The following is a 26429-nucleotide window of genomic DNA, read 5'->3' as shown; positions in this document are numbered from 1 at the left end:
CAGACAGGTTTCTCTGTGTAACCCTGACTGTACTGGAATTCACTCTGTAGACAGTGCTACCTTTGAACTCACAGAGTTCCACCTGTTTCTGCCTCCCCAATGCTGGGATTAAAAGCATGTGCCACCTGGTTTTTATATTTTGTATGAGGCAGGCACTCTACTGAGCTGCATGCCCAGCCCCAGAATAATTTTAAATGGTGTACATAGGCACATATAATCGTCATACCCACAGCATTTAGATGAAGGGGGTTGCTTTTTGGTTTTTGTTTGTTTGTTTTGTTTCAAGACAGGGTCTAACTATGTAGCCCTAGCTGTCCTGGAACAATGGACCAGGCTGGCCTTGAACTCAGAGATCCGCCTGCCTCTGCCTCCTGGGTGCTGGGATTAAAGGCATGTTCCACTATGCCCAGCTCAGCATTCAGAATTTAAAGCTTTGGAGTTAGTGATTCTCAGTAATTTTGCAGTAGAATCTAGTGGAAACTCGCCACCTCTACAGTAAAACAACCAGAGGAAGGCGCTATGGGAGTTCAAGGCCATCTTGGTCTACAAAGCGAGCTACAGGTCAGACAAGACTACAAAGACTGCCCATAAATAAATAAATGAATGAATAAATAAATGCATGTAAGTAAATAAATAAGCAGCCTGGCAGTGGTCTCACACATTTTTAACCCCAGCACTCAGGAGGCAGAGACAGATGGATCTCTTAGTTTGAGGCTAGGCTGGTCTACAGTGTGAGTTCTAGGACAGCTGGACCCGCCTCATAAATAAATGAATGAGTGAGTAAATGAGTGAATGAAGCCTTTGCCTATGCCTCACCTTCAGAGAATTTGATTAAACTGCCTGGAGTGGGAGGTCTAGGCATCTGTAGGTTTAAAAAGTCTCTTGAGTTTTGGGAATGTGGTCTAGCGGTACAGCCTTGTTTCTTGGGTTCTTTCCCCAGCATAACACAAAAAAATGCTTCTTAAAGGTGGGTAAGACTGAGAAAACTGCCCTTAGATGACCCTGCTATGCCTGCTTTGTTTGCCAACTTGCAAGCTCATCCTAGGGTGATCCCAGGGTCTTGAGCTTACTAAAGCGGTGCTCTACCACTGACCTACATTGCCAGCCCTTTTACCTTTAAATACTTAGATTTATACAAAATTACACTGATAATACATAAAATTCCCATGTTCCCTACACAGTGTTTACTGTTTAACAGTCTTAATGTGGTATATTTATCACAGTTAATTATAATGACATATTTAAAAGATTTAATTTGAACATGGTGTGGTGGTGCACACCTTTAATCCCAGCACTTGGGAGGCAGAGATAGGTGGATCTCTGAGTTCGAGGACAGCCTGGTTGGCAGAGTGAGTTTAAGACAATCAGGACTACACAAAGAAACCTTGTCTCAAAAAGAAAAAATAAGATTTCATTTGTGTGCACACAAATATAATATTATTATTAGAAACATGTTTCACTTTGTAGACCAGGCTGGCCTTGAACTCACAGAAATTTACTTGCCTCTGCCTCCAGAGGCAGAGATTAAAGGTGTGCACTACTGTGCCCGGCTTGTATATATACTTTTTAAAGATTATTTTTGTTTTTGATAATGTGTAGATAGATGCATGTGAGTGTAAGTATCCATGGAGGGCAGAGGCATTGACTCTCCCTGAAGCTGGCTGGAGTTACAGGTGATTGCCACCTTTATGGGTGCTGGGAGCTGAACTGAGGTTCTCTGCAAGAGCAGTAAATGCTTCTTAACCATTTAGCCATTGTTTCTGTCTGAGGGGGAAATTTTAAGATTTGGGGGGTGGGGGAGAGGAGACTTGTTAGATAGCCCAGGCGGTCCTCAGACATAACTTCCTAGGCCAGTGAAGCTATTATACGGTATTTCAGATGGTTGTGATGAGATGGCTCAGGTGGCTTAATGCCTGCTGCACAAGCATGAGAATCTGAGTTCAGATCCCAAACTCCATAGTAAAAGCCAGAGGGTGGCTTTTAATGTAACCCCTGTAACTGCAGTGCTGGGGGAGCCTCGCAACCTGTGCACTTCAAGGTCATTGAGACTTGTCTTAAAAAATAAAGGTAAAAGGGATGAACAAAGTTTTGGAGTTTCGTTTGTTACATTTGGAAAGGGGACTGGAGAGGTGACGGGTTAGAAACACTGCCTGCTTTCCCAGAGGAGCCAAGTTAGATTCCCAGCACCACATGATGGCTCCACTGTTTCCATCCTCCAAGGGCACAGTTGCACATGTATTGCACAAAATGCAGGCAGAACACTCAAACACACAAAAGTCTGGAAAGGATATCTAATCCAGATTAAATCCAGATTAAACATTGTACATAAAGGAAACTAAATTCTAGAATTAAACATTTTGTTCTTGGGTACAGAGTACACAGTCAAGGCAAGAAACTTTGTTTTGACTTATCATTCTGGTTGAGATAAATCACTGTCTCTGTGCTTGCATTAATTAGGAATTCTACCTTACCTCATCTTTATGGTCCTCTGAAGTAAAGCATCTGTTGACTGAAAGAAAGGTCTACGAAGAAGGGGGATGTGGCTTCTGTATGTAGCGTGTTGAAGGGCTTACCACTGTGGGACTTTCAGGCTTTTGATGTGCATATGAACTGCTGCGTATTGGATCCCTGAAGGGAAGTAGTGAGAAAGGAACCTAGAAAGCCAGGTATGCTCCCTGTACAGAGGCACTTTCTGGTACTCCGTGGTCCACGGGTGCATAGGCTCACGTCCTTGTATGTGCGGGGCAAACATGTTACTAAATGGTCTATCTCAGCAGCATCCCTTGTGGCCAACAGTGACCCTTCCTGCACCTTCCAGGTGCTTGTACATGCGTGTGCTGCCATACCTGGTTTCTTCATGCTAAACTAGACAAGCACTCTACTCAGCCCCATAGTAACCTGTGCTTCACCTTCCCTTCAGGATCTGACTGGCATAGAGTCCATGGAGCAGTGTCGCCTTGCTTTGGAGCAGCATAACTGGAATATGGAGGTATGGGCACCCACTCCCTCAAAACAGTCCCGCTGCTACAGCGCCCTTCTCCCCATAGGAGGGTCTGCTGGTGTTTGATATTAGAAGTATAGCTTCTTTGTATTTAAAATACACACATAGAAACTATGAAAATAATTCCATTCATCTATTGCCTCTCCTTATGTCATCCTGGCAGCAAGTGCTCTCTCCACCATGCCTATGAGATTCATTATACTTCTTTTTTGAAGACAGGGTTGTTTGTTTTGTTTTGTTTTTCTTCAAGACAGGGTTTTTCTGTAGCTTTAGAGCCTGTCCTAGAACTCACTCTGTAGACCAGGCTGGCCTTGAACTCACAGGTATCCTCCTGCCTTTGCTTCCTGAGTGTATGTGTGTGTGGGGGGGTGTTAAAGGCATGCGCCACCCCACCCCCACCTTTATATTCTTGATGCTAGGCTGTGGTGGCTCACACCTTTGATCCCAGCAATTGGGAGGCAGAGGTCAGTGGATCTGAGTTTGAGACCAGCCTGGTCCACCAAGCAAATTCCAGGATGGCCAGGACTACACAGAGAAACCCTGCCTCAAAATAAAGAAGTAGATTAGTAAGAAATAGATATCTGCTTACTACTTCTAGCATATTAGCAGCTTATATATACTGGCTAAAAGAGATCCTCTCAAACAGAATGGAAAGCACTGCAGGATGACATGGAGGTCGTCGCTGACTTCAGCATGCACACGAGCATGTACACACACACACACACACAAAAGTTTTATTTTTTTCTTTGGCATAATTTTGTTTATCCTTTTCATATTAGTCATTTAGGTATCTGGGTCTTTTTAATAATTTTCTGCTGACATCTTAACAATAAAGATACTTTAAGGGCTGGAGAGATGGCTCAGAGGTTAAGAGCACTGATTGTTCTTCCAGAGGTTCTGAGTTTAATTCCCAGCAACCACATGGTGGCTCACAACCATCTGTAAGAAAATCTGGTGCCCTCTTCTGGCCTGTAGGCATACATGCAGACAGAATACTGTAAACTAAATAAATAAATCTTGAAGAAAAATAAATATACTTGGGGGAGGGATAAACTAGGCATGGCGACACCTAGATACCAGCGCTGGGGAGGCTAAGGCAGGAAGATCAGTTCAAGCCCTGTTTGTCTCGGAGGGAGGGAAGGAGGAAGAAAATAGGGCAGTCCTGGACCTCCCATCCAACTCCTAACCCTGAAGTGTTCTGTAATACAGCTTCAAATTTCTGCTCCTCAGATGTGAATAAAACGGTTTGTAAGTTGCTTGCATGTCCTATCTTGTTCCCTATTTCCTTCTTTCCTAGGGGTAACCACTGTTGACAGGTATGTGCTCTCCAAAGAGTGAATATTTTGTGAGCTAAAGATTTACACCCCCTTTTTTTTATTCCTGCTTATTTGGTGAGATTACTTTGTATAGCTTAAATGTGGCTGGAAAGATTTACTTCCTAATGGTACTCTCTGTCTTTTTCCAATTACAGAAATAAAATATGTCTATAAAAGTTTAAATACAAAATTCTTACGCTTTCTAGAAAAAGCACAGTGCTTTAGTGTGTGTCCTTCCAGACTTTCTTCTTTTTCTCTGTTTTACCTTCTCCCACATGAGTCCTGGTGATCAAACCCAGAAAAGTGAAGCTTGGCAGCAAGCTCTTTTACTTACTGGCTTAGTTAGAGTTTCTGTTGCTGTGATAAAAATACCATCACATCAGCAAAGCAATTTGGAAGAAAAAAATCACTTCGCTCTACAGTGCCACATCACAGTCTGTCACTGAGGGAAGTTGACCGAGAACTCAAGGCCGAACTGAGGTAGAGGCTGTGAAGGAGTGCTGCTCACTGGCTTGCTCCTCATTACTTGCTCTGCCTGCTTTCCTATATTATCCAGAACCACCTACCCAGGGGTGAGTGAGTTGGGCCCACTCACATCAATCATTAATCAAGAAAATGCACCTCAGACTTGTCTCATGGAGGTGTTTTCTCAATAGAGGTTCCCTCTTCACAGATGACCCTAGCCTGAATCAAGTTGATAAAAAGCTAATTAAGAAACCCACTGAGCCAACTTTGCCAAACTGGAAAGGTTATTTTTTCCCACTGAGTGTGATTTGACTGCCTGAAATTAATCAAACAAAAGGTTAAATCCAGGTCTCAAGTTTAGAAGACAGCACAGCCCTCCCAAAGACCACTCTTTCTTCAACACTAGCTGTGAGTTCAAAGGCATTTTACAGTGACCTTCAGGCTTAATGTTCACTAGAGACACACTGGAAAGGTTCCATACTCCTCATAATAGTTTCTGATAAGATACTAGCTAAGAGACTCGGAATAGGGTCTCAAAGGTTTCCCACATAAGAAATGTGTGTATCCATCTTCTGTGAAATCAGAATGCACACCTTCCTTGTACATATGGGCGATTGTGTGAGGCACATACATGCCTTAACGAAGTGTCCAGATTGGGTTTTGTTTTTTTAGGGTTTTTTTCTTGTGGTTTTGTTGAGTTTTTTGTTTTGTTTTTTGATTTGTCGGTTTTTTGTTTTGGTTTGTTTTTGTTTTTTGAGACAGGGCATCTCTAGCTTTGGAACCTGTCCGGTTCCAAACTAGCTAGTTCTTGTAGACCAGACTGGCCTCAAACTCACAGAGATCCGCCTGCCTCTGTCTCCAGAGTGCTGGGATTAAAGGCATGTGCCATAGCCACCCGACTTTGGGGGTTTATTTTTGGCTTTGGTTTTGGTTTTTGGTTTTTTTGTTTGTTTGGTTTGGTTTGGGTTTTTTTTTTTAATCTAGACATAATTGATTTGATTGGCTGCCCATATGGTCAAATGCAGCCTCCAAGTTGACAAACACCCAGTTATCCAAAGTACCAACCCTAAGTCACACAGCTGGTCTCCGGCATTGTCACATTTTCCCCTAAGACTGTTAGGTGGAGCCAGCCCACTGATAGTAACAAAGGGGTACTCCCATCAGTCTGAGTAGAGCATTGAGAGGTGAACCAGATATCTCTGTGTGTGGCCAATTTGTCACAAAACTGGGACAGAAAACTGTTTTCAGAGACAGAATTTAGAGAATGAAAGTTTGTTTTGTTTTTAAAAAAAGCCTAAATATTCAGATTTTTTTTCCCTTGGTGATTTTGTTTTGTTCTGTTTTTGAGACAGAATCTCTAGCCACAGCTAGACTCATTCTCCTTACATAGCCCAAGATGACCACAAACTTTTGATCCCCCTTCTTCACCTCCTGAGTTCTGGAATTAAAGCAATGGTTTCTGCCTCATACATGTAAGCAAACACTCAGTCAGCTGGGCTCCATCCCAAGCCCTAAATATTCAGATTTTCAGATTAAGCTGACCCTCCTTTCAAATTCCTCCCACTTTGGAGACTTTTATACTTTTTTTTAAGCATCCTTTTCTTAATAAAAATTCTAAGCATTAAATTTCCTTCAATTTTGCACATAAAGAATCTAAAGCTTGTGTTTATTGATATTCATGGAAGACCCGCCCTTTCCTGGATGGAGACCAAAGAGGAGGGAATGTGGTCATGGTGAGAGAAAACATGTAAAGCGTATAAGTTAGTCTCTTTCTGGGCTGTGGAGCTGCAGACTATATACTCTTTGCCAATACTATCAGATACTAACAATCAGTACTGCCCACTGCACAGCTCTGGAGGTGCTGTCCACACTGTATTCTGTGTACTGCTTTTCCTGGGATAGTAGGTAAAACACATTATAGTTCAGCCCTTCTGAATAACACATATTAATAGTAATAATGTGCTTGCTATGTAAATGTGGCTTCAAGACAAGTTGCCTGTAACACCATGTGAGAATTTTTATTGTCCCGTAGCATAGCAGGATAAAGGTCCCTTGGCATGTATTCATCAAGTGACCTTCATGTAATGTTCACCCTTTTTTTGAGTCACCAAGCAGTAGTTTCCTCTTGGGCGGATTTGAGCATTACTGACATTCTGTATTCTTTTCTGTTTTCCGTCTCAGGCTGCAGTCCAGGACAGACTGAATGAGCAAGAGGGTGTACCGAGTGTTTTCAATCCACCTCCATCCCGACCCCTACAGGTTAATACAGCTGATCACAGGATCTACAGCTATGTTGTCTCGAGACCACAACCAAGGGCAAGTTTTATAGCTAGAATATCCCCCCTCTTTTTTTTTTAAAAATGATTTCACCCATTTGGTTTTGTTATCTTTGTGTGATAGAGCAAAAGAAATGTTGACAGTCTAAACTTGTTAGCTATGGGCCCTTGGCAGACTTACTGGGTTCATCAGTTTCTCTAGATTTTTTTTATAGGAACTATTTTTCTGTTCTTTACTTGTTTTGAGTAGCTTCCTTTTGAAATGTTTGCTGCAGCCTGAATAGAGCTGCTTCTGAGCCTGTGTCTGTGCCCACATGCCTACAGGAGCCCATGGAAGCCTGAAGAGGCTCTGCATTCCTGGGAACTGGAGATGGGCTGTTGTGAGCCACCATGTGGGTGTTGGGAACCAAACCTGGGTCCTTTGTAAGAGCAGTAAGTGCTCTTGACTACTGAGTCATCTCTTCAGTCCCGCTTTCTCCCTCTCTCCCTCTCTCTCTGTCTCCCTCCCTCCCTCTCTCCCTCTCTCTCTGTCTGTCTCCCTCCCTCCCTCCCTCCTTCCCTCCCTTCCTCTCTCCGTCTCTTTCTTTCTCTCTCTGTGTGTGTGTGTGTGTGTGTGTGTGTGTGTGTGTGTGTGTGTGTGTGTTTTGTTTGGAGACATGATTTTACTCTGTGGCTCAGACTGTTGACTCAGTATAGCCCAGGCTGGACTAGAAATCATCAATTATATAGCCTCATGTGGACAGGAGCTCACTAAATAACCCAGACTGATTGGCAGCTCACTGTAGCCCAGGCTGAATTGGAACTCACTGTGTAGGACAGGCTGCCACAAACCTTGGACATTCTTCCTGCCTTGGCCTTCCTTTGCGTTCTGGAATTGTTGCATCAACAACCTACCATAGCTGGCAAACTTCCCACCATTAAATTAAAATCTGATAACTTGTGACTTGAGTTTACTTGACTTCAGCTACTTTTAAGGAACTGCTTAGAATCCTTGGTAATTCTATGTCATTGTTTTGAAAATGATCCTGAAGGACTGGTAGCAAAGAGGTAGTTCACTTAGGTTTCTTGGGCGTTTCAAAATGCTCCAGTTGACTGCCACTAAGATGTATAGAGGTTAAGAAAGAACTCATTTACTATTCAGTTCCTCCTTTCCTAATCTGTACTAGAGGTTTTTCTCTGTCCTGCCCCATCCAACAGCCATCTCCAAATAATCACCCAGAGGCTTAATAATAATTATAAATATTTGGCCAATGGCTCAGGTTTATTACTAGCTAGCTCTTACATTTAAATTAACTCATTTCTATTAATCCAAGTATTGCCACGTGAATGTGGCATTACCTCATTTTCTATATGTCTTTCTTCCTTGGCGGCTGACTGGCATCTCCTGTATCTCTGCTTGGATTTTCTGCCTGGCTCTGTCCTGCTTTGACATAGGCCAAAGCAGTTTTATTTATCAACCAATGATAGCAACACACATTCACAGCATAGGGCAAGACATCCCATAGCAGGCCCCTTTCCATTCATTCCCTCCCTCTTTCATTCTTTCCCTGCCTTCCTTTCCTTCACTGCCTGTGCCTCCCCTCCCTTTCCTTTTTTTTTTTTATAAACATTGTTTTATTGCATTTTATTTATTTTGTGTACGTGAAGGTCAGAGGACAACTTGCAAAGTCAGTTGTCTCCTTCCACTGTGGGTCACAAAGATCCAACTCAGGTCGTCAGGCTTGGCAGCAGGTTCCTCTGCCTGTTGATCGATCCTTCCTCCCTCCCTCCTTCCCTCCCTCCCTCCCTCCCTCCCTCCCTCCCTTTTTGGTGTTTTTTTGTTTTGTCTTGTCTTGAGGCGGGATCTCACTATGTAGTCCAGGTTATCATCAAACTTTGAATCTTTTCATCTTAGCTTTCCTATTTACAGTTCAATTTCTCATGGTCTGTTAAGGGAATTAGATACATAACTGATCATGAACTCCAGAGAACTTTCTTGAGCTTATCCTTCTTATCCTTCAGTGATGACACTCACCCCCTTGAACGTGCATTTAGAATTAAAAAAAAAACAAAAGAACAAAACAAAAATAATAAACCTTTTTAAACACTTCAATTTTAGAGCAATTACTATTACTCCATTATTATACTTTTGTATGTGTGTGTATGGAGTACTTAACGTTTCAAAATTACTTTAGATGGTACTGCATGCCTGTAATCCTAGCCCTTGGGAGGCTGAGGTAGGAGGATCTCTAGTTCAAGGACTGCCTAGCTCTATTTATGAGTCATTGTCTCAGAGGGAAAAAATACTGCACTACTGAGATGGCTCAGCAGTCAAGAGCAGTTGGCTGCTCTTCCAGAGGACTTGGCTTGGATTCCTTCACCCATGTGGTAACTCACAACTGTCTGTAGCTCCAGTCCCAGGGTATCCAGTGCCCTCTTCCAGCCTCCACAAGTCCCTGGCACACAAAAAAAGATTACTGAGGCAGGAGGATCACAAGCTTTGAGGCCAGCCTGAGCAATGTAGTACAACTATGTTTCCAGATAAATGTGAAGTTTAATTTATACTTTTCCATAGAGGATACCCTTGCAATGTCTTCAGTAGATCCCCCAAACTCCCAGTACTTCTGAGCTTGATTATTTCATGCTTTTTCCATCTTCGTCAAGCATTTGCTGTCACTTTTGCTGTTCAAGGTGCAGCAAGCAGCAGAGCCACCAAAGACTTCTCTTCTTTCACGGTTTTATTTATTTTATTTTATTTTGTTTTTTTTAGATTTATTTATTATGTATACAACATTCTGCCTCCATGTATGCCCGCACGCCGGAGGAGGGTGCCAGATCTCAGTACTGATGGCTGTGAGCCACCATGTGGTTGCTGGGAATTGAACTCAGGACCTCTGGAAGGGCAGCCAGTGCTCTTAACCTCTGAGCCATCTCTCCAGCCCTTCTTTCACAGTTTTATGAATTAAAGATTGGTTGTTATTGTAGATCTTAGCAACTGCCTCATATGATTCCGTGGCTTCAGTCTCACTTACCTTTTCACTGAAGCCGATCACTTCATGGCTCCCTTTTCTGTATCAGTTCCAGCATCATCACTTTGGGGCCACTTTGTCATTTTGAGGCAGGATCTCGCTATATAGCCCTACCTGCCCTTGCTGTGTACACCAAAGATCCACCTGCCTCTGCCTCTCCAGTGCAGGCCTTTAAAGTGTGCACCACCATGCCTAGCAGAGGCCAATTTTTTTTTTTTTTTGGTTTTTCGAGACAGGGTTTCTCTGTGGTTTTCGAGCCTGTTTTAGAACTAGCTCTTGTAGCCGGGCGGTGGTGGCGCACGCCTTTAATCCCAGCACTCGAGAGGCAGAGGCAGGCGGATCTCTGTGAGTTCGAGGCCAGCCTGGTCTACAAGAGCTAGTGCCAGGACAGGCTCCAAAGCTACAGAGAAACCCTGTCTCGAAAAACTAAAAAAAAAAAAAAAAAAAGAACTAGCTCTTGTAGACCAGGCTTGTCTCAAACTCACAGAGATCCGCCTGCCTCTGCCCCCCAAGTGCTGGGATTAAAGGCGTGCGCCACCACCGCCCGGCTCAGAGGCCACTTTTTAAGTAAAATAAAGATTACTTGAACACAAGTACACCCTGACACATCTAACCAGAGTGGCTCCTAAGAGACTGATAGGCAGGTATCATGTGTAGGTCACGATGAAGAGACTTCCTGAGGGGACTGGACAGCGTGGCACACTGTTACCACACTGCTCAATTTGCAGTTTAAAACTTACAAAGTATTTAGTTTTTGAATTTTCCTTTAATATTTTCAGACCCCGGTTGTCTAAGGGTAACTGAAACTACAGAAAACAAAGCCATAGATAAAGGGAAGACTAAATTAGATGAGCCCTCAGACCTCCTAGGTAAAGATACCCGCTTGAAATACTAGCATTCAACTGCCTGAAGCAGGCCAGCCTGGGCTACATAGTGAGTTCTGGGATAGCCAGGACTACATAGAGACACCCTGTCCCAAAACAAACAAACAAAAAACCCAAAACAACAACAACAAAAACCCTTCCAGATTTCCTAGAACAATACATAACTCAAGGAGTAGTTCTCTATATACCCCATGTTTTCTCAGCATGAACTGGCCCCACCTCGTGATTGAGACCCTGATCCCTGTTCAGTTTATATCTCACTCCGATGATTACACAGGACATGTTAACACAGTCTGACAGTAAGCCCTGCCTGTGATAACAGCAATAAGATAAGATTAACTAGTGTTATTACAAAGATTAGTAGCTATAGGGATTTGCCCTTGTGGTAATAGACTTATTGTTGTATACAAATGTCCAGAGTAATTATCTCTTGATATTTCTGTGTGCCATATATCGATGTTTAAATATAAGATGGAAAGAATGAATTGTGTTGTGTGGGGAGAAACTTGAAGTTGACAGTTAAGTATAAGTAAGTAGTTGCTGGAGAATGTTATGGAAATTAAAGACAGAAATTCTGTGGAAAAAACAAAAGTCTTAGGTGAAATAGTACCAAAAGCAGTAGCATTTAAGGATGAGATTGCCAGGAAGAGGACGCTGTGTTATTGAGAGAGGGTCACCATAGTGGGGAGAGGGGCATGGAAATATGAACTAGCCATTTTCTGAAGTATTGGACATGAAGAGAATGGGGTCTCTAACTTTGTTTTTGGAATTTCAGGGGCTGCTTGGATGGGGTTATTACTTGATAATGCTTCCATTCCGGTTTACCTATTACACGATACTTGATATATTTAGGTATGTACCTCTGTGTTTATATGCTATTAGCCATAGTCTAGGCTTTGAAGTCTAGTCTAAGGCCCACTTAGACTAGAGTAAGCTTGATGCTCAATCATTTTTGACTAGCCAGTTTGTTATCAGATTAAATATTCTTCCTACACTCTTTTTCTATAGTAAAAAAAATGTTTTAAATTGTTGCATAGTGGAAGGTATTATAAATCACTTTAAATTAGTCCTGGCTATTGTTTGTAAGAATCAAATCAATCTGCCTGTGTTTGTTGGTCTTTTTCCTCCCCCCACCATGTTTGTCACCGCTACATTCCTGAGTTAATCACCATGCCCTTTCCTTTCTAACCACCATTATCTATCTCCTAACTTCATACTCAGGAACTTTTACCCTAAACCACCTCTCCTCCACCTGACTGTTCACAGCCCCAGAAGATTTTCTTACTCTGAGACTACCCACTTTGCCATAGGTTGTTGGCATCTTTCTAGGCAGTGTTTTGTACATTTCCCTCTGCCCTTTTGGCAATGCTTAGGTTGTTAACACTGGCACCCTTTCGTGTATACACCCAGTTTGTTTCATACCTTCACTAGCAAGTTTTCTCTGTGTACCATACAAAGGACTTAGCATGGGAAGCTATAGTGTGTTCAGAGCTAGGAAATGTTGAGTGTGACCTGACTTCTGGCAGATCAAACTTAGCACAGAACATGTTCTAGAGCTACGCCCAGACTTTGTGAGAGACCAAATGTTCACTGGAGGCTGGGCGTGGTAGCACGTACCTATACTCCTGTTGAAAATGAGGCAAGAGGATTTTGAGTTTGGGAAGGGATGGGGAGAGTATGAATGAATGAGCATGACATGTAGGCCCACAAATGGAGCTAGAAATACAATGTATACAAAGTGCCTCTTTCCAAATTCAGTGGCTTTGCTCTGTTCTGAGTAGCAGAGGCTGGAAATAAGGACCTAGCCACTGCAGATGTTCAGGGAATGAATAATAGTTTCCCCTTGGTCTCTCATTTAATGAGATCCTTTCTATAGCAAAGGTGTTTTTGGTTTTTTTTTTTTTTTTTTTTTTGGCCCTTCTGTGTAGCTCCATCCTGGAACTCTTCCTATAGACCAGCTGGCCTTGAACTCAAAGACCCACCTGCCTCTGCCTCCTGAGTGCTGGGATTAAAGACTTGTGCCACCACCCGACTGATGCAAACTTCATGACTGCCTGCTTTGTAGTTTTCCCATCCCTGTTTTATTCAGGAATGGGCATATGGAATGATAAAATCACAATAAAAACTGAGTTGACACATATGTCTTAAATACATTAGCTGTGGAAATACATTGTATTGAGAAACAGTAGACTTTCTCGGGACAATATTTCTTCCTTTCTTTTGTTTTTTGGAGATAGGACTTCTCTGTAGCTTTGGGACCTGTCCTAGAACTAGGTCTTGTAGACCAGGCGGGCCTCGAACTCACAAAGATCCACCTGTCTCTGCCTCCCGAGTGCTGGGATTAAAGGCGTGCACCACCACCGCCTGGCTGAGAAACAGTAGACTTAAAGCCTTTACCCTTCCTAGAATTTGGATACTTAAAAAGAGATAACCCAAAATAATCTTTCCAGAAAAACAGTCAAACTACCAGCCTTCTGAAGCACTGGTAACTTTTCCTTATATATAGAAGTAATTACATTTTATGTCTTTAATTTTCTTGGAATGTTTATATTGATGAATTTGGTTTGATGACTTAGGAAAAATTATGGAGAATTTGTTAAATTATTAAGAATAGGCAAAAAGTGTAGTCATCTTTTTCTTGCTAAAAATTTAAGTAAATGAATATTGTTTGCTTTCCTTAGAAAAATATGCATGGCATGTTTTTACTAATTTTAATGCAATGGTGTCATTCAGGCAACTTAATGTGAAATGTACCACTTCATCCCCCACCCTACTACCTTCTGTGGGAACCCAAAGCATAAAGAAAGGGTAAGGTACAGTATGATAGCTTAGGCTTTTTAGGAATAGATGTATAGGCCCATTAGGCTGTGCATCCCTAAATCTAAAGTAGCCACATGTGTATCAGTTTTAGGACTCCTTCCATGGATGCCATTAGTGCAGACACATGAAACAAATTTACCTGCTCCTTTGAAGAACAAATAAGTTCTGACTGAGTTTAGATTTGAAGTCCCTGTTGATAACTTGAGAGTGTAAGTTAAGAAAATCAGACTCCCAGAAGAACATAAAGGAGAGGAAGCTGCAAGTAGGAAGATGCAGAAAGAGGCATCTACTTTAGAGCAATGTTTGTCCCGTGCACTTTTTTTGACTAAGACAAATTATCTGTCTCTGTTGTTGAGTATGGAAATGACTAACCACATATGTCTGTTGAGCACTTGAAACACGGAGGTGTAACTGAGGCACTGAGTTTACCTATATTTAATTTAATGTATTTAAATATATAATAGCCATAAATAAATAGTTAGTGGCTGCTATGTTAGACAGTATCAAAGGTTGTGATCTTCCTTCCCCAGCCCTTCTGCAGAAAACACTCACAGTGGGTTAGGCCAGTGTTGGAATGTTATAGTCCTAGTGTGTGCATTCTTCTTGAGCAGTTAGTGGAACACTTGGCAGCTTTGTGGCTGTGAGCCAGGTCTACCCTCAGGTCTGATGGCCCACTCGCTGACCATTCACGTCCCTTTGCTACCACGGCTCTGGCTCTGTGATAAACGTCTGTACAAACTGGCCCACTCCATATGCACTGCAGGAAGCCAATTCATGTGATATTTATTCCTTCCTCCCCAGGTTTGCTCTTCGTTTTATACGGCCTGACCCTCGCAGCCGGGTCACTGACCCTGTTGGGGACATTGTTTCATTTATGCACTCTTTTGAAGAGAAATATGGGAGGGCACACCCTGTCTTCTACCAGGGAACGTACAGCCAGGTCAGTGCCACAAACCAAATAGATGCCAACCTGACACTATGATTCTGTTCTCAAAGGAAAGTGTAGTGTAGCTCTGATCATGTCGCTCTGATATCAAAAGACTTACATAACTCTTCATTGGTTATAGGAGAAATTTTTTTAAAAGGACAGGACCAGACCTTTTATCTAGGCCCTCCTTGATCTAATCCCAATCTTCTTTGATGTCTTTTTGCATAACTTGTTTCCCCACGCCCTGGGTTCCAACCACACCCTTCCCTGAACACTTCCCTGCCTCAGTGCCTCGCACGTCGTTCCTGTCACCTGGAGTGTCCTTCTAACACCATGACTAATGGGTCCTGCCCACTTCAGACCAGCCCTTCCTCTCCTAATCATTCCATTGTCCCTGTCTTGCCCTACCTTGCTTTCTAAAGTACTGACCTTCCCTTTGTTTTCCATCCCTCTACTTTGAAATTTGCAGCACTTTTACATTCCTCCTTATAGTGGTTTGTGTTCATGTCTTTGCTCTGTTATTAGACAGTATGCAGCTTGAAGGAAAAAACCTGAATTTGTTTCGATCCTTTATAGAATTGAATAGAATTTAGACTATAGGCTTAAAGTGGCTCATTTCATTCAAACTAAGCCACAGAAACCTTTCAGGGAGGAAAACTGGGTGATAGGTGTATATAATTTGTCAGAGAAAAATAATCAACACTGTCGACATAGTTCAAAGTTCACACTATTCAGTAGTGTCTAGGATTTCTGATTCTTACCAGGATAAGGGGTTCACTTTGTTTCTGCTTTTTTCCCCTGCTTCTGCTTTTTCTCACAGTTTATATTCTTGGTGGCTGCTGCTGTCCTACTCAGTAAACATTACATACCTGTTGTACAGGCTTAGGGCTTAGGGATGAGGGGGAGAAGTGCTTCTTTATATCATCTTGAGGTAGACTACCATCAGCCCTTCAGAAAATGGAGATTGGAACGGAAGGACTCAAGCGTATACCATGTATGGCACAAGATTCGTGGACACTGGCTTTGTCTTAGATCTTCTAAACCCTGCACTCTCTCGAATGCCTTTGGTGCCCTGGTCCTTCATTCTTGCTTGCATTCCTGTTGGATCCAAATGATTTTTGCAGCTTTTTTTTATTATTATTATTAACAAGAACTTTATAGCTGCAAAGTATCTTTTACATAGTCACAGTCTCCTGTTTTTATCTTTAAGCCTAAAACAGCTGACTTTCTCTGACTTGTCTGTGTTGCATTCTCTGCTCTCTTGTGCCTGGTGCAGTGCAAATCTAACAACACTAAAACCTTTTTCAGTAAAATTTGTTGACTTGGACTTTTCATAGGGAGAAAATGCCAGGGGTGGGTGTAAAGGTAGAAGCCTGAGAAGTACTCAGTCTCTTGCTTTTCTTTCCCCCCATTTCCCTCCCCAGCTTTCTGGTCACTATTGTTGATTAGTACATAGTTATATCCATTTGGACGTTTAACCTAAATAAAAGTCAGGATCTTAATAGTGAGTGGTGATCTTATGTCTGTCGCAGGCACTTAACGATGCCAAGCGGGAACTTCGGTTTCTTTTGGTTTATCTTCATGGAGATGATCACCAGGACTCCGATGAGTTCTGCCGGTAAGTAGATGAGTTATTTTCTTTCTTTTCTGCCTTCTTTTTTTCTGACACTTTCTAGTTGGTGAGATGTTCTTATGTTGTTTTCATCCTGTTCCATAGCAACACGCTCTGTGCACCTGAAGTGGTCTCACTAATAAACAGCAGGATGCTTTTTTGGGCTTGTTCTACAAACAAACCTGAGGGGTACAGGGGTAAGTGGTGTTTTTTGCCTCATTGACAGTATCAGAATACCCTGGGGGAAGTCTGGAAAAATGGGCCATGCCATTTCTTGGATGTTTGTTCTGTGGTAGATACAATGCTGGTTGTAGTTCTTATTTATATCTTAATTTTGTCAGTAGTCCTAAGAGATGAAGATTGTATTGTTTCTTTGATTTTATGAAACAGTTTCAGAGACTAACATGAGACAGTTCCAAGAACATACAGTTAGCACATTCTGAAGCATGATCAGGATTTAACAGACTTTAAGGCCCATTCTTTACAGTTAACCATCACCAGACACTTTCATTTTAAATCAGTCCTGCCCAGCAGCTCACCTCTAATCCTAGCGGTCCTTTTACTGCACATTTGTCTTCTTTGTGGTTTCAGCAGACTCTTGAGTCTTGTTTGAGTGCTGGAATGCTGACCATGGATGCAGGCAGTTCAGCTCTTTCTGACAGTAATTCTTAATAAAGATAAATATTTCTTAAAAACTGTCAGAAGAAAGCCAGCCAGATGTGGTGGTGCACGCTTTTTTGTTTGTTTGTTTGTTTGTTTGTTTGGATCCTGTCCTGGAACTAGCTTTTATAGACCAGGTTGGCCTCGAACTCACAGAGATCTGCCTGCCTCTGCCTCTCGAGTGCTGGGATTAAATATGTGCGCCACCACTGCCTGGCTTTTGGTGTACACTTTTAATACCAGCGCTCAAGAGGCAGAGACAGACGGGATCTCTGTGAATTTGAGGCCAGCCTAGTCTACAGAGTGAGTTCCAAGACAGTCAGCATTGTTACACAGAGAAACCTTGTCTCGAAAAACAAACAAACAAACAAACGAAACCAAATAGAAATCATCAGAAGAGACAAAGAGCTCAGTCCTTTTGTAACTTTTTTTTTTTTTTTTTTTTGGTTTTTCGAGACAGGGTTTCTCTGTAGCTTTGGTGCCTGTCCCGGAACTAGCTCTTGTAGACCAGGCTGGCCTCGAACTCCCAGAGATCCGCCTGCCTCTGCCTCTCGAGTGCTGGGATTAAAGGCGTGCGCCACCACCGCCCGGCTGTAACCTTTTTCCTTAGGATTGTGACTAGTGTTCAAATATGCTGCAGCTGCTTCTCCTGCATCTTAGTACTTTTCCCCTTCTTCTATTTGTTTGTTTTTTGTTTGTTTGTTTGTTTTTTTGAGACAGGGTTTCTCTGGGTAACAGTTCTGAAATTCACTCTGTAAACCAGGCTGACTTTGAACTCAGAGATCCACCTGCCTCTGCTTCCCAAGTGCTGGACTTTTGTGCCATCACCACCTGGTCTTGCATCTTGATTCTAAATCTTTACTCCTAAATGTTCTGTGAACATTTGGCATGTTCTGCAGCTTGTGTTTTACCATTCTACTCTAGCTCTGTGGGACTCGTAGATAGATGGCACAAAGGATACTTGTTGTAGAAAGTTATAAAATGTCTTCTTTCTAACATTAGGACAGAGGTGCAGCTGCATTATAGTACATCCTTGGTTCTTTAAAGACCAACCTTCTTATTCTATTGGAGTAGAAAAACTAGCCTTGTTAAGGGGAGAAAAAAGGTTAGGAAAATGAGGTAAGGAAGAAATTAGATGAGGACAAAAAGACAGCATATGTGTGTGTAGAAATCCTGACCAATAGCTGGGTGATGGTGGTGCACACCTTTAATCCATGGAGACAAAACACTGCTTTACATAAAATAGAAATAAATCTTTAAGTGTTTTTTAGCAGTTACAAAAATTTTAAGAAGAAACCAGTAGGAAAAAAATTAGGCAGAGAAGAAATGACACCCATCTTTTACTCCAGCCAAGATGAAGGCATTCTGTCAGTATGCAAAGTCTGTGGTTGATCTGTTTCATCCCCACGTCTTACCCTTGGGTCTTTTTGTCAGTTTCACAGGCTTTACGAGAGAATACCTACCCTTTCCTGGCTATGATTATGTTGAAAGATCGCCGTATGACTGTGGTGGGACGGCTAGAAGGCCTCATTCAACCTGATGACCTCATCAACCAGCTGACATTCATAATGGATGCAAACCAGACTTACCTGGTGTCAGAACGCCTAGAAAGGTATCAGGGAGTTCCTTTCTAAAAGGAGACAGATATTGTGTTTGAAGGACTGACCTGAGCTCCACAAACTTCTTTCCCTTGTTTTACATACTTTAAGCTTTTGCTTCACGTTGATGAATAGTTTAGAAGGCTGAACATTATAGAAAGGATTTAATGTGAAAAGGTGGACTGGTTATACCTTCTCCCCCATTGCTTGAATTTTGTACAGTAATTATAGAAAATTTGTAATGGGGAAGTCAAGGAAATTGAAAACAGTCATAGTTCTAGAGTACTTTTAATTTTGTAGACACCTGTCCACACCTCTGTCTGCCTTATAATAGAAAACAAACAAAGGGTCTGCTTATCTGGCCATCCTCAAAACAGATCACTTCTGGTACCCAATGTGTAAGTGGTTTCGCCCACACGCCAGACTAGCACTTACTTCTGCAGCAGCTACCTACAGCTGCCTAATCAATTCAATTCTGACCCTCTTGTTGAGAGTGCAAGCTCCAAGGCTGTCCCCTTTTCACTTTGGACTCCAATTGCGACTGCTGCCTTCTTTCGCGTGTATTTTAAGAGCCGTCTCTCAAGGCTCCCACAGCTTGCATGTTGATTCATTTACTCGCGCAGTTCAGCAAACCCGGGGAAGCACTCAGCTTCACTTGTTTGAACTCTAGAGAGATTGTTTTGTGACCTTTCAGGATCTAGTGCAGACTTCATCCCAGGAGCATGATAAAGACATAAATAATCCCAGCCCTCGAGGGGCAGAGGCAGGCAGGTCTTTGTGAGTTCAAGGCCAGCCTGATCTACAGAGCAAGTTACCAGACAGCCAGGCTACAAAGAGAAACCCTGTCTTGAAAAACAAACAAAAAAAAAAAGAAGAAGAAATAAGGTAGGGGCTAAGAGATGGCTCAGCGGTTAAGAACATGTACTTGGGGCTGGAGAGATGGCTCAGTGGTTAAGAGCATTGCCTGCTCTTCCAAAGGTCCTGAGTTCAATTCCCAGCAACCACATGGTGGCTCACAACCATCTGTAATGAGGTCTGGTGCCCTCTTCTGACCTGCAGACATACACACAGACTATTGTATACATAATAAATAAATATTTAAAAAAAAAAAAAAAAAAAAAAGAACATGTACTTGTTTCACAGAGGACCCCATTTCAATTCCCAGCTCTTAAGTCCAGTCAGCTCATGACTGGACTGCAGCTCTAGGAGATCAAACACCTTCAAGGGCACCTGTGTGTTCTCTCTCTCTCTCTCTCTCTCTCTCTCTTTTTTTTTTGAGACAGGGTTTTTTTGTGGAGTCCTGGCACTTGCTCTGTAGACCAGGCTGGCTTCAAACTCACAGAGATCTTCCTGCCTCTGCCTCCTGAGTTCCTATAAGCCAGGCATTCTCTCAGTTGTGTCTTCCCCTTCTCAGCTTGAGTCAAATTGACAGGTAAATAAATAGTAGCAACCAGGACACTGTCTCAGAGAAAAATTATTTTTTTTTTAATTAAATAAAAACATGTGGGCATGTCTCTAATCTCAGTACTTGAAAAGTTGAAGCAGGAGGATCTCAAGCTAGCAGCTAGCCTTCAAGACGGGAGTGGGAGGAACACAGTCAAGAACTATACTTGCCTAGGGGGACAGGAGTGAGGGAGGAGGAAGACATGTTACTAAAACAGTTGTCAAATAAGGGTTGTGTTTGGTGTTTTTGATCTGTCCATAGGGAAGAAAGGAACCAGACCCAAGTGCTGAGACAACAACAAGATGAAGCCTACCTGGCTTCTCTCAGGGCAGACCAGGAGAAAGAAAGGAAAAAGAGAGAGGAACGAGAGAGGAAACGCCGAAAGGAGGAGGAGGTGCAGCAGCAGAAGCTGGCAGAGGAGAGGAGGCGGCAGGTGAGCCATGTCTCTGTTCTTATCATTCCCAGCATGCCCAGACTTTGTCACCCATGGCATTGTGTGTGAAGGCAGAGTTGAGTTGGCATTATGGGTAATTGTTTCCCATACTTGTTCTCAATATCAGTGTTAGCAGACTGGCATTTCGTTCACAGTGTTTTTAGTATGTATTGTCGTTTGCTTACAGCCAGGATCCTTTTCCCTCCAAATACTGAAATGCATAGACACAGCAATACAGGGAGCACAGTAACGTTGTTCCACATTTCTTGCCAAGTTGGTTTTGTGGGGAGGGGGAGTGGTTGTTTTTATGATTTTATCCACAGGTGTAGTGGGTACACTCCTTCAATTCCATCACTTGGAAATCAGAAGCAGATGGATCTTTGTCAGTTTGAAGCCAGACAAGGAAGGCTACATGAGAACCTGCTTCAGTCAGTCAGTCAATCAATGAGATTTTGTCTAGGTGTGTATATGTGATGTGTGAGTGCTGGCACACAGTGCCACAGTGCTTCTGTGAAGGTCAAAAGACAACTTTGGAGAGTCATTCTCTCCTTCCACCCATAACACAGTTTCTGAGGATGGAACTTGGTCTCTCTTTTTAGGCTCCTACCTTCAGGGCCCACACACCTTTATCTGCTGAGCTCTCTTGCCAGCCCCCGGGAGAGTTCCCTACATTTATTGTTCATTAGATTTTCTTCTTATGCGCAGTAAACCTACATAGCCATTGTATTCCTGGTTTCTTGTTTCCCTACTTAAGCCATAACCTTACCTTTGTTTTGTGTTTCTCTAGAACTTACAGGAGGAAAAGGAAAGAAAGTTGGAATGCCTGCCTCCTGAGCCATCCCCAGATGACCCTGAAAGTGTCAAGATCATTTTCAAGTTACCCAATGATACCAGAGTAGAGAGACGGTTCCATTTTTCACAGTCTCTAACAGTAAGGATCACCTAAGCCAGATGATATATGCAGTTTTAGGCTGTATATGTGTGTTTGTTGCATGTGTGCTATGGTGTGCAGGTGAAGATCGAAGGACACATTATGGGAGTCCAATCCCCTTCCTCTCTGTAGGTTCTTGGGTTGGAATCTTCTGGCTTGGAAAAAAGGACCTTTACCTGCTGAGCTCTTAGATACGGTGCCTCCCCACCCCTTTAACTTTAAACTTTAAATACATTGTGTTTGGAACTAGACACACAAGTGGTTAGTACAGAAAACAAGACCCAAAGGACTAGAACAGAGTGAAAATGAGGTGGTGGCTTGGAAGAGAAGAAATAGCTCAATTTATGTGTTTATTTATATTGAGAGGAGAGCGTTTGGGGTGGGGGGGTGTTTTTTCAGTGCTGGGGATGGAGTTAAGGGTCTCCCATATGCTAGCAGGCATTCCAACATTGAGCTACAACTCTAGCCCTTAATCTCCAAAATAAGATTAATGTATTTTATGTATATGTGTGTTTGTTTTGTTTTTTCGAGACAGGGTTTCTCTGTAGGCTTGGCTGTCCTAGAACTCACTTTATAGACTAGACTGGCCTTGAACTCAGAGATCAGCCTGTCTCTGCCTTCCCAGTGCTGGGATTAATGTATGTTTTATCTGCATGTACATTTACACATCAGAAGAGGACATCAGATTCCATGAGAATTACATGAGACTACAGTCATAGATAGTTGTGAGCCACCATGTGGGTGCTGGGAATTGAACTCAAGACCTCAGAAACAGCCAGTTCTTTTAACTACTAAGTCGTCTCTCCAGCCCTAGAATTTTTAATTAGGTAACATAAATGTGCCTCCCAGAAGCAGGCTGATCTCTACGAGTTTGAGATCTACATGGTCTATGTGGTGAATTCTAGGCCAGTCCCAACACAATGAGACCCTATCATAAAGAAATAAAAAGGCTAACCACAGGAGAAAGTCATCCCTAGATCCTATGGGTGGTCACAAAGCAGTTGAGGCTGCTCAGTTATTATAAGCACTTGTTTCTCATCCAGAGGACCTGAGTTTGGTTCACAACCACCTGTGACTCAAGCGCTCGCCTTCCATGGCCTTGCTCTCGTGCATATACCCATCCAGTATTCCCACCCCTGCCCCTGACAACCATAGATACACATCATTTTAAAATAGATTTTGTTGGGCGCTGGAGAGATGGCTCAGAGGTTAAGAGCATTGCCTGCTCTTCCAAAGGTCCTGAGTTCAATTCCCAGCAACCACATGGTGGCTCACAACCATCTGTAATGAGGTCTGGTGCCCTCTTCTGGCCTGCAGGCATACACGCAAAACAGAATATTGTATACATACATAATAAATAAATAAATAAATAAATATTTTTAAAAAAATAGATTTTGTTTTTTTAAAGCAGTTGACTGGGTTCTGGAGAGATGGCTCAGCAGTTAGAGCACTGACTGCTCTTCCAGAGGACCTGGGTTCAATTCGCAGCACTCACAAGGCAGCTCACAACTGTCTATAACACAAGTTCCAGTGGATATGATTTCTCTCACACAGACATGCAGGTCAAACACCAATGCACAGTAAAAAAAAAAAAAAAAAAAAAAAAAAAAAAAAAATTAAAGAAAAAAAAATAAATTAAAAAAACAAAAACATTTGACTCCCTTTCAAACATGGAGACCCAGCTGCTACTCAGCCTATTCTCACTGTTTTTTTTTGCTAAAATATGAAGTGAGGAACCTGTATTAGTATAAACACATTTAAAAGACTGAAAAACTACATGCCTTGGCTTTTTCAGAGTACTTCCTTGTGAAGCACTACCAGCTAGAGAATGCCTACAGAGGGGTACCAGGTAGGCACCTCCTGAGTCACATGATCAGAGTGAATATCATAAACAGTAGAACAAAGGGAAGATTGCCCCGCCCAAATGAGTGCCCTGAGTGATGCCCTTTATTTGCTTGACGTTCTGCAGAGATGCCTGACTCTGAACTCCACAGGGTAACAGAGTTGCTTCCAGGCTAAAGGAGACTCAAGGGACAAGACTGAAATATGCAATACAATTCTACCATAGACCAGTTTACCTAGAAAAACAAAACCAGTTTGAGTGGGGCCCAAATAATGACATAATAAAACAATGAATAAAATAATAGTAATTAATATATAAGTAAAATAAATAGCATGATATAAATATATAATACAAAATATAATAATATGGATATAATTAAATAATAAAAATCTAGATAATAAAATAATAACAATGCAGTGTTTATAGATACAGCCATCTATATATAGAATTACTGGATGAATTTTGCCTTTCTCTCTTTCTCTCTTCTCTCTCTCTCTCTCTCTCTCTCTCCCTTTTTGTTTTTTCAAGACAGGTTTTCTCTTGCTGTCCTGGAACTAGCTCTTGTAGACCAGGCTAGCTACAAACTCACAGAGATCCGCCCGCCTCTGTTTCTGGAGTGCTGGGATTAAAGGTGTGCGCCACCACCACCTGGCCTGGTGAATTCTTAAAAAGAGCTATCACATATTTTTCCAGGGAACTAAACCTACTTGCAGTAGAATCCCATTGTGATATGACTGCTGTGTGCTGGGTCATCCTGGGAAGGTGGGGGGACCTGTGACTTGACAGTGCTGTGGGCTGGGTCATCTGGGGAAGGTTGGGGACATGTGACTTGACACTGTGTCTTCTCACTGCCTTGTTTCCTGTGTGGCATCTGCAGGTCATCCATGACTTCTTATTCTCCTTGAAGGAAAGCCCTGAGAAGTTTCAGATTGAAGCCAATTTCCCAAGACGGGTCCTGCCATGTGTCCCTTCAGAGGAATGGCCCACCCCTCCCACACTGCAGGAGGCAGGACTTGGCCACACAGAAGTTCTCTTTGTTCAGGACCTGACAGACGAATGACACTTTTATGCCTCCTCCCTCCCACCCCAATCCCTAAAAGAAATGGAAAAACAAAGAGAACAAGAGATAAATTCATAATATTATTATTATAATACAATATTTTTTTTAAGAAAACTGCTGCATCCTAAGGAAGGATCAGAAACCATGCTGCCTGCAAAAGTCACAACCTGTGTGCGTGTGCAAGGTCAGCAGTGAACATACCTGCTCGGCAGACTCGCCTTCCCGCAGCCTCACCACACACCTTCCAGAGAAGAGACTTCTCCCTCAACCCATCCATTGTCCCGAGTGGGGAAGGAGACATTCCTACGGTCTCTCATTCATTCTTGCTTTTATAGAAAACACAGATGGAAACCTCCACCAACCAGCTACAGCAGCATCTCCTGAGGACGAGGGGAAGCGAGGATGGAACAGACTGCCCACAGTTTACGAATAACTCTGTCTCTGTTTGTTTTGTAATGATAATGACCAAAGGAATGAGGCTGACTTAGGTGTATTTTTTTTCCTTGAATTTATTTGGTAAAGAGCCAATGCCCTGGGTTCCTTAGCCCAAGGTAGTGTAATAAAGGTGCCCTGGGCTACCTTGCGCTTACTTCTGCCATTGCTCCTCTCATGTTCCCAGAGAGGTCATTTGGTACAGTTCTGCCACTTGTGTATCCTGTTTCGAACAATGAGAGGAATTCTGGGTTTGTGACCCACAGAGGCTGTGTGTGTACTCACCTTTACACAGAACTGCAGTTCTTCTTTGGCATCTGTACCAGGTGGTGGTGAGGGGTCTGGTTCCCTTGGCACGTGCTGCTCTTTCCCAGTTTTCCTAACTCAACAAGCTTGGTGCCTTTCCAAAGGACTAGTGGGACCAATCCTCGGGCCACCATTCACCCGCATCCACCTGCCCTGTTCAGTGCAAGTGTGTTAGTGATGTTTTAAACACTGCAGCTCTGGGAGGCAGAGGCAGGCGGATCTCTGAGTTTCAGTCCAGCCAGAGCTACAAAGTGAAACCCTGTCTCCACAGGGGAAATGTGACTTCCCAGCCTGTGTGAGCCGTGGGAAGAAGGGCACATTCACTTTCTGATGAGGCTGCTTACCAGAGGCAGCTCCTAGCCTTCCTCCTTTGCCATGGTGAAGCAACAGGAGCTTTTTCCCCCTTCTTCTAAACATCTCATCTGTGGTAGTGGGTACATAGTGAAGCTGTGCATTAACACATGCCAGTGTACACTGACAAGGATTCCTAAGTGCGGGCTAGCTACACTGGTAACAGACTGACACACTGCAGCCCCCGTAGAGTCCCCGTGGTCGTTATATACCACGAGACAAGGCATTCCAGTCAAGGGAAAGCATGGCTTGTGTTGTCACCTCCAGAAGCCCCTCCTAACTAGAGCAACGGCCCTCCTAGGCTTCCACTGTTAGAGTAGGCGTGGTGAGGATGGCTTGCGGAGTCCCTGGAAAACGCCAGAATGTCCTGTGGCCTTAGCACAGTGCTCTACATTCTACCTTAGGAAACATTAGCTCCGTTTGCTGTCTGCCATAGCAGGTGAGAAACCGCCCCTGATGCCAGAACTGCAGTGATGGGACTGGATGGCCCTCAGATGAAGTCTGTCTCAGTGACAGCTATGCAGAGGGACTTTTCCACCTGGAGCAGCCTCCCTCTCAGTTTGTAGTCGCTGTCTGTCTGCCTGGCACACAGGCAGCTGTTCTGTGGAAGTCTCTTGCTCACACCTGCTTGAGGATGCTCTGATTTTCCCCCTTAATCTCATTCTGTAATGTATATATTCTATGCTTCTTGCCTTTTGAAAACTACAAAATGATAACTAGGTGCCAGAGTACTAAAGCAAGGGCCCTTCCTGCTTCCCGCTCTCAAACAGTGGGTGAGTACCACCACCCCGGGTCTGTGGCTCTATGGTATCTGTAAGACGGTTCATTTTCTTGCTGTTCCTAGTTCTGTCTGGGTGCCATTTCCCCGCTTTCTACAAGAAATATGAATTTGACTTTTGTCCCTCATGGCTGTAGAATCTTTGACTCTCTAAGACCTGTGAGCTTGAAGAGACTGGCAAGCTTTTGTTTTTGTTTAAATTGCTTCTGGGCAAGTTATGGATGATAGAAGCACTTGTTTCAAGTTCTGTCCCTTACTCCCCACGGAAGTAGCCTCAGCTGAA

General features: G+C 42.9%; 1 protein-coding gene across 2 annotated transcripts; it reads left to right on the top strand.

The window, feature by feature from the left end:
• The first annotated feature begins 2644 nt into the window (after nt 1–2644).
• Nucleotides 2645–24868, top strand: LOC121445747 (FAS-associated factor 2). Of its 2 annotated transcripts, none has more exons than XM_041647894.1 (11): nt 2645–2666; nt 2921–2989; nt 6964–7041; nt 11726–11802; nt 14572–14710; nt 16231–16316; nt 16416–16507; nt 18405–18582; nt 20274–20445; nt 21233–21376; nt 24097–24868. In XM_041647894.1, exons 2-11 carry the CDS (start codon nt 2942–2944, stop codon nt 24277–24279), a joined length of 1197 nt encoding a protein of 398 aa, XP_041503828.1. In that variant the 5' UTR covers nt 2645–2666; nt 2921–2941; the 3' UTR covers nt 24280–24868. The 2 variants fall into 2 exon arrangements, with proteins under 2 accessions (XP_041503828.1, XP_041503827.1); XM_041647893.1 differs by having other exon boundaries at nt 2646–2666; nt 6964–7098.
• The last annotated feature ends 1561 nt before the right edge of the window (nt 24869–26429 follow it).

Source organism: Microtus oregoni, unplaced genomic scaffold, assembly GCF_018167655.1.
Source record: "Microtus oregoni isolate MIOR12 unplaced genomic scaffold, Mior012 000503F_ref0000324, whole genome shotgun sequence".
Classification (NCBI taxonomy): Eukaryota; Metazoa; Chordata; class Mammalia; order Rodentia; family Cricetidae; genus Microtus; species Microtus oregoni.
Note: the sequence above shows the minus strand (reverse complement) of the source record. Positions and strands in the feature narration are given on the sequence as shown.

Excerpts from the sequence above, each read along its gene's own strand:
- LOC121445747 (XM_041647893.1), top strand. The coding sequence starts at position 2,942 with ATGGAGCAGTGTCGCCTTGCTTTGGAGCAGCATAACTGGAATATGGAG. Across the intron at positions 2,990-6,963 it reads AGCATAACTGGAATATGGAG|GCTGCAGTCCAGGACAGACT; the intron begins GTATGGGCACCC and ends TTTCCGTCTCAG. Across the intron at positions 7,099-11,725 it reads TCTCGAGACCACAACCAAGG|GGGCTGCTTGGATGGGGTTA; the intron begins GCAAGTTTTATA and ends TTGGAATTTCAG.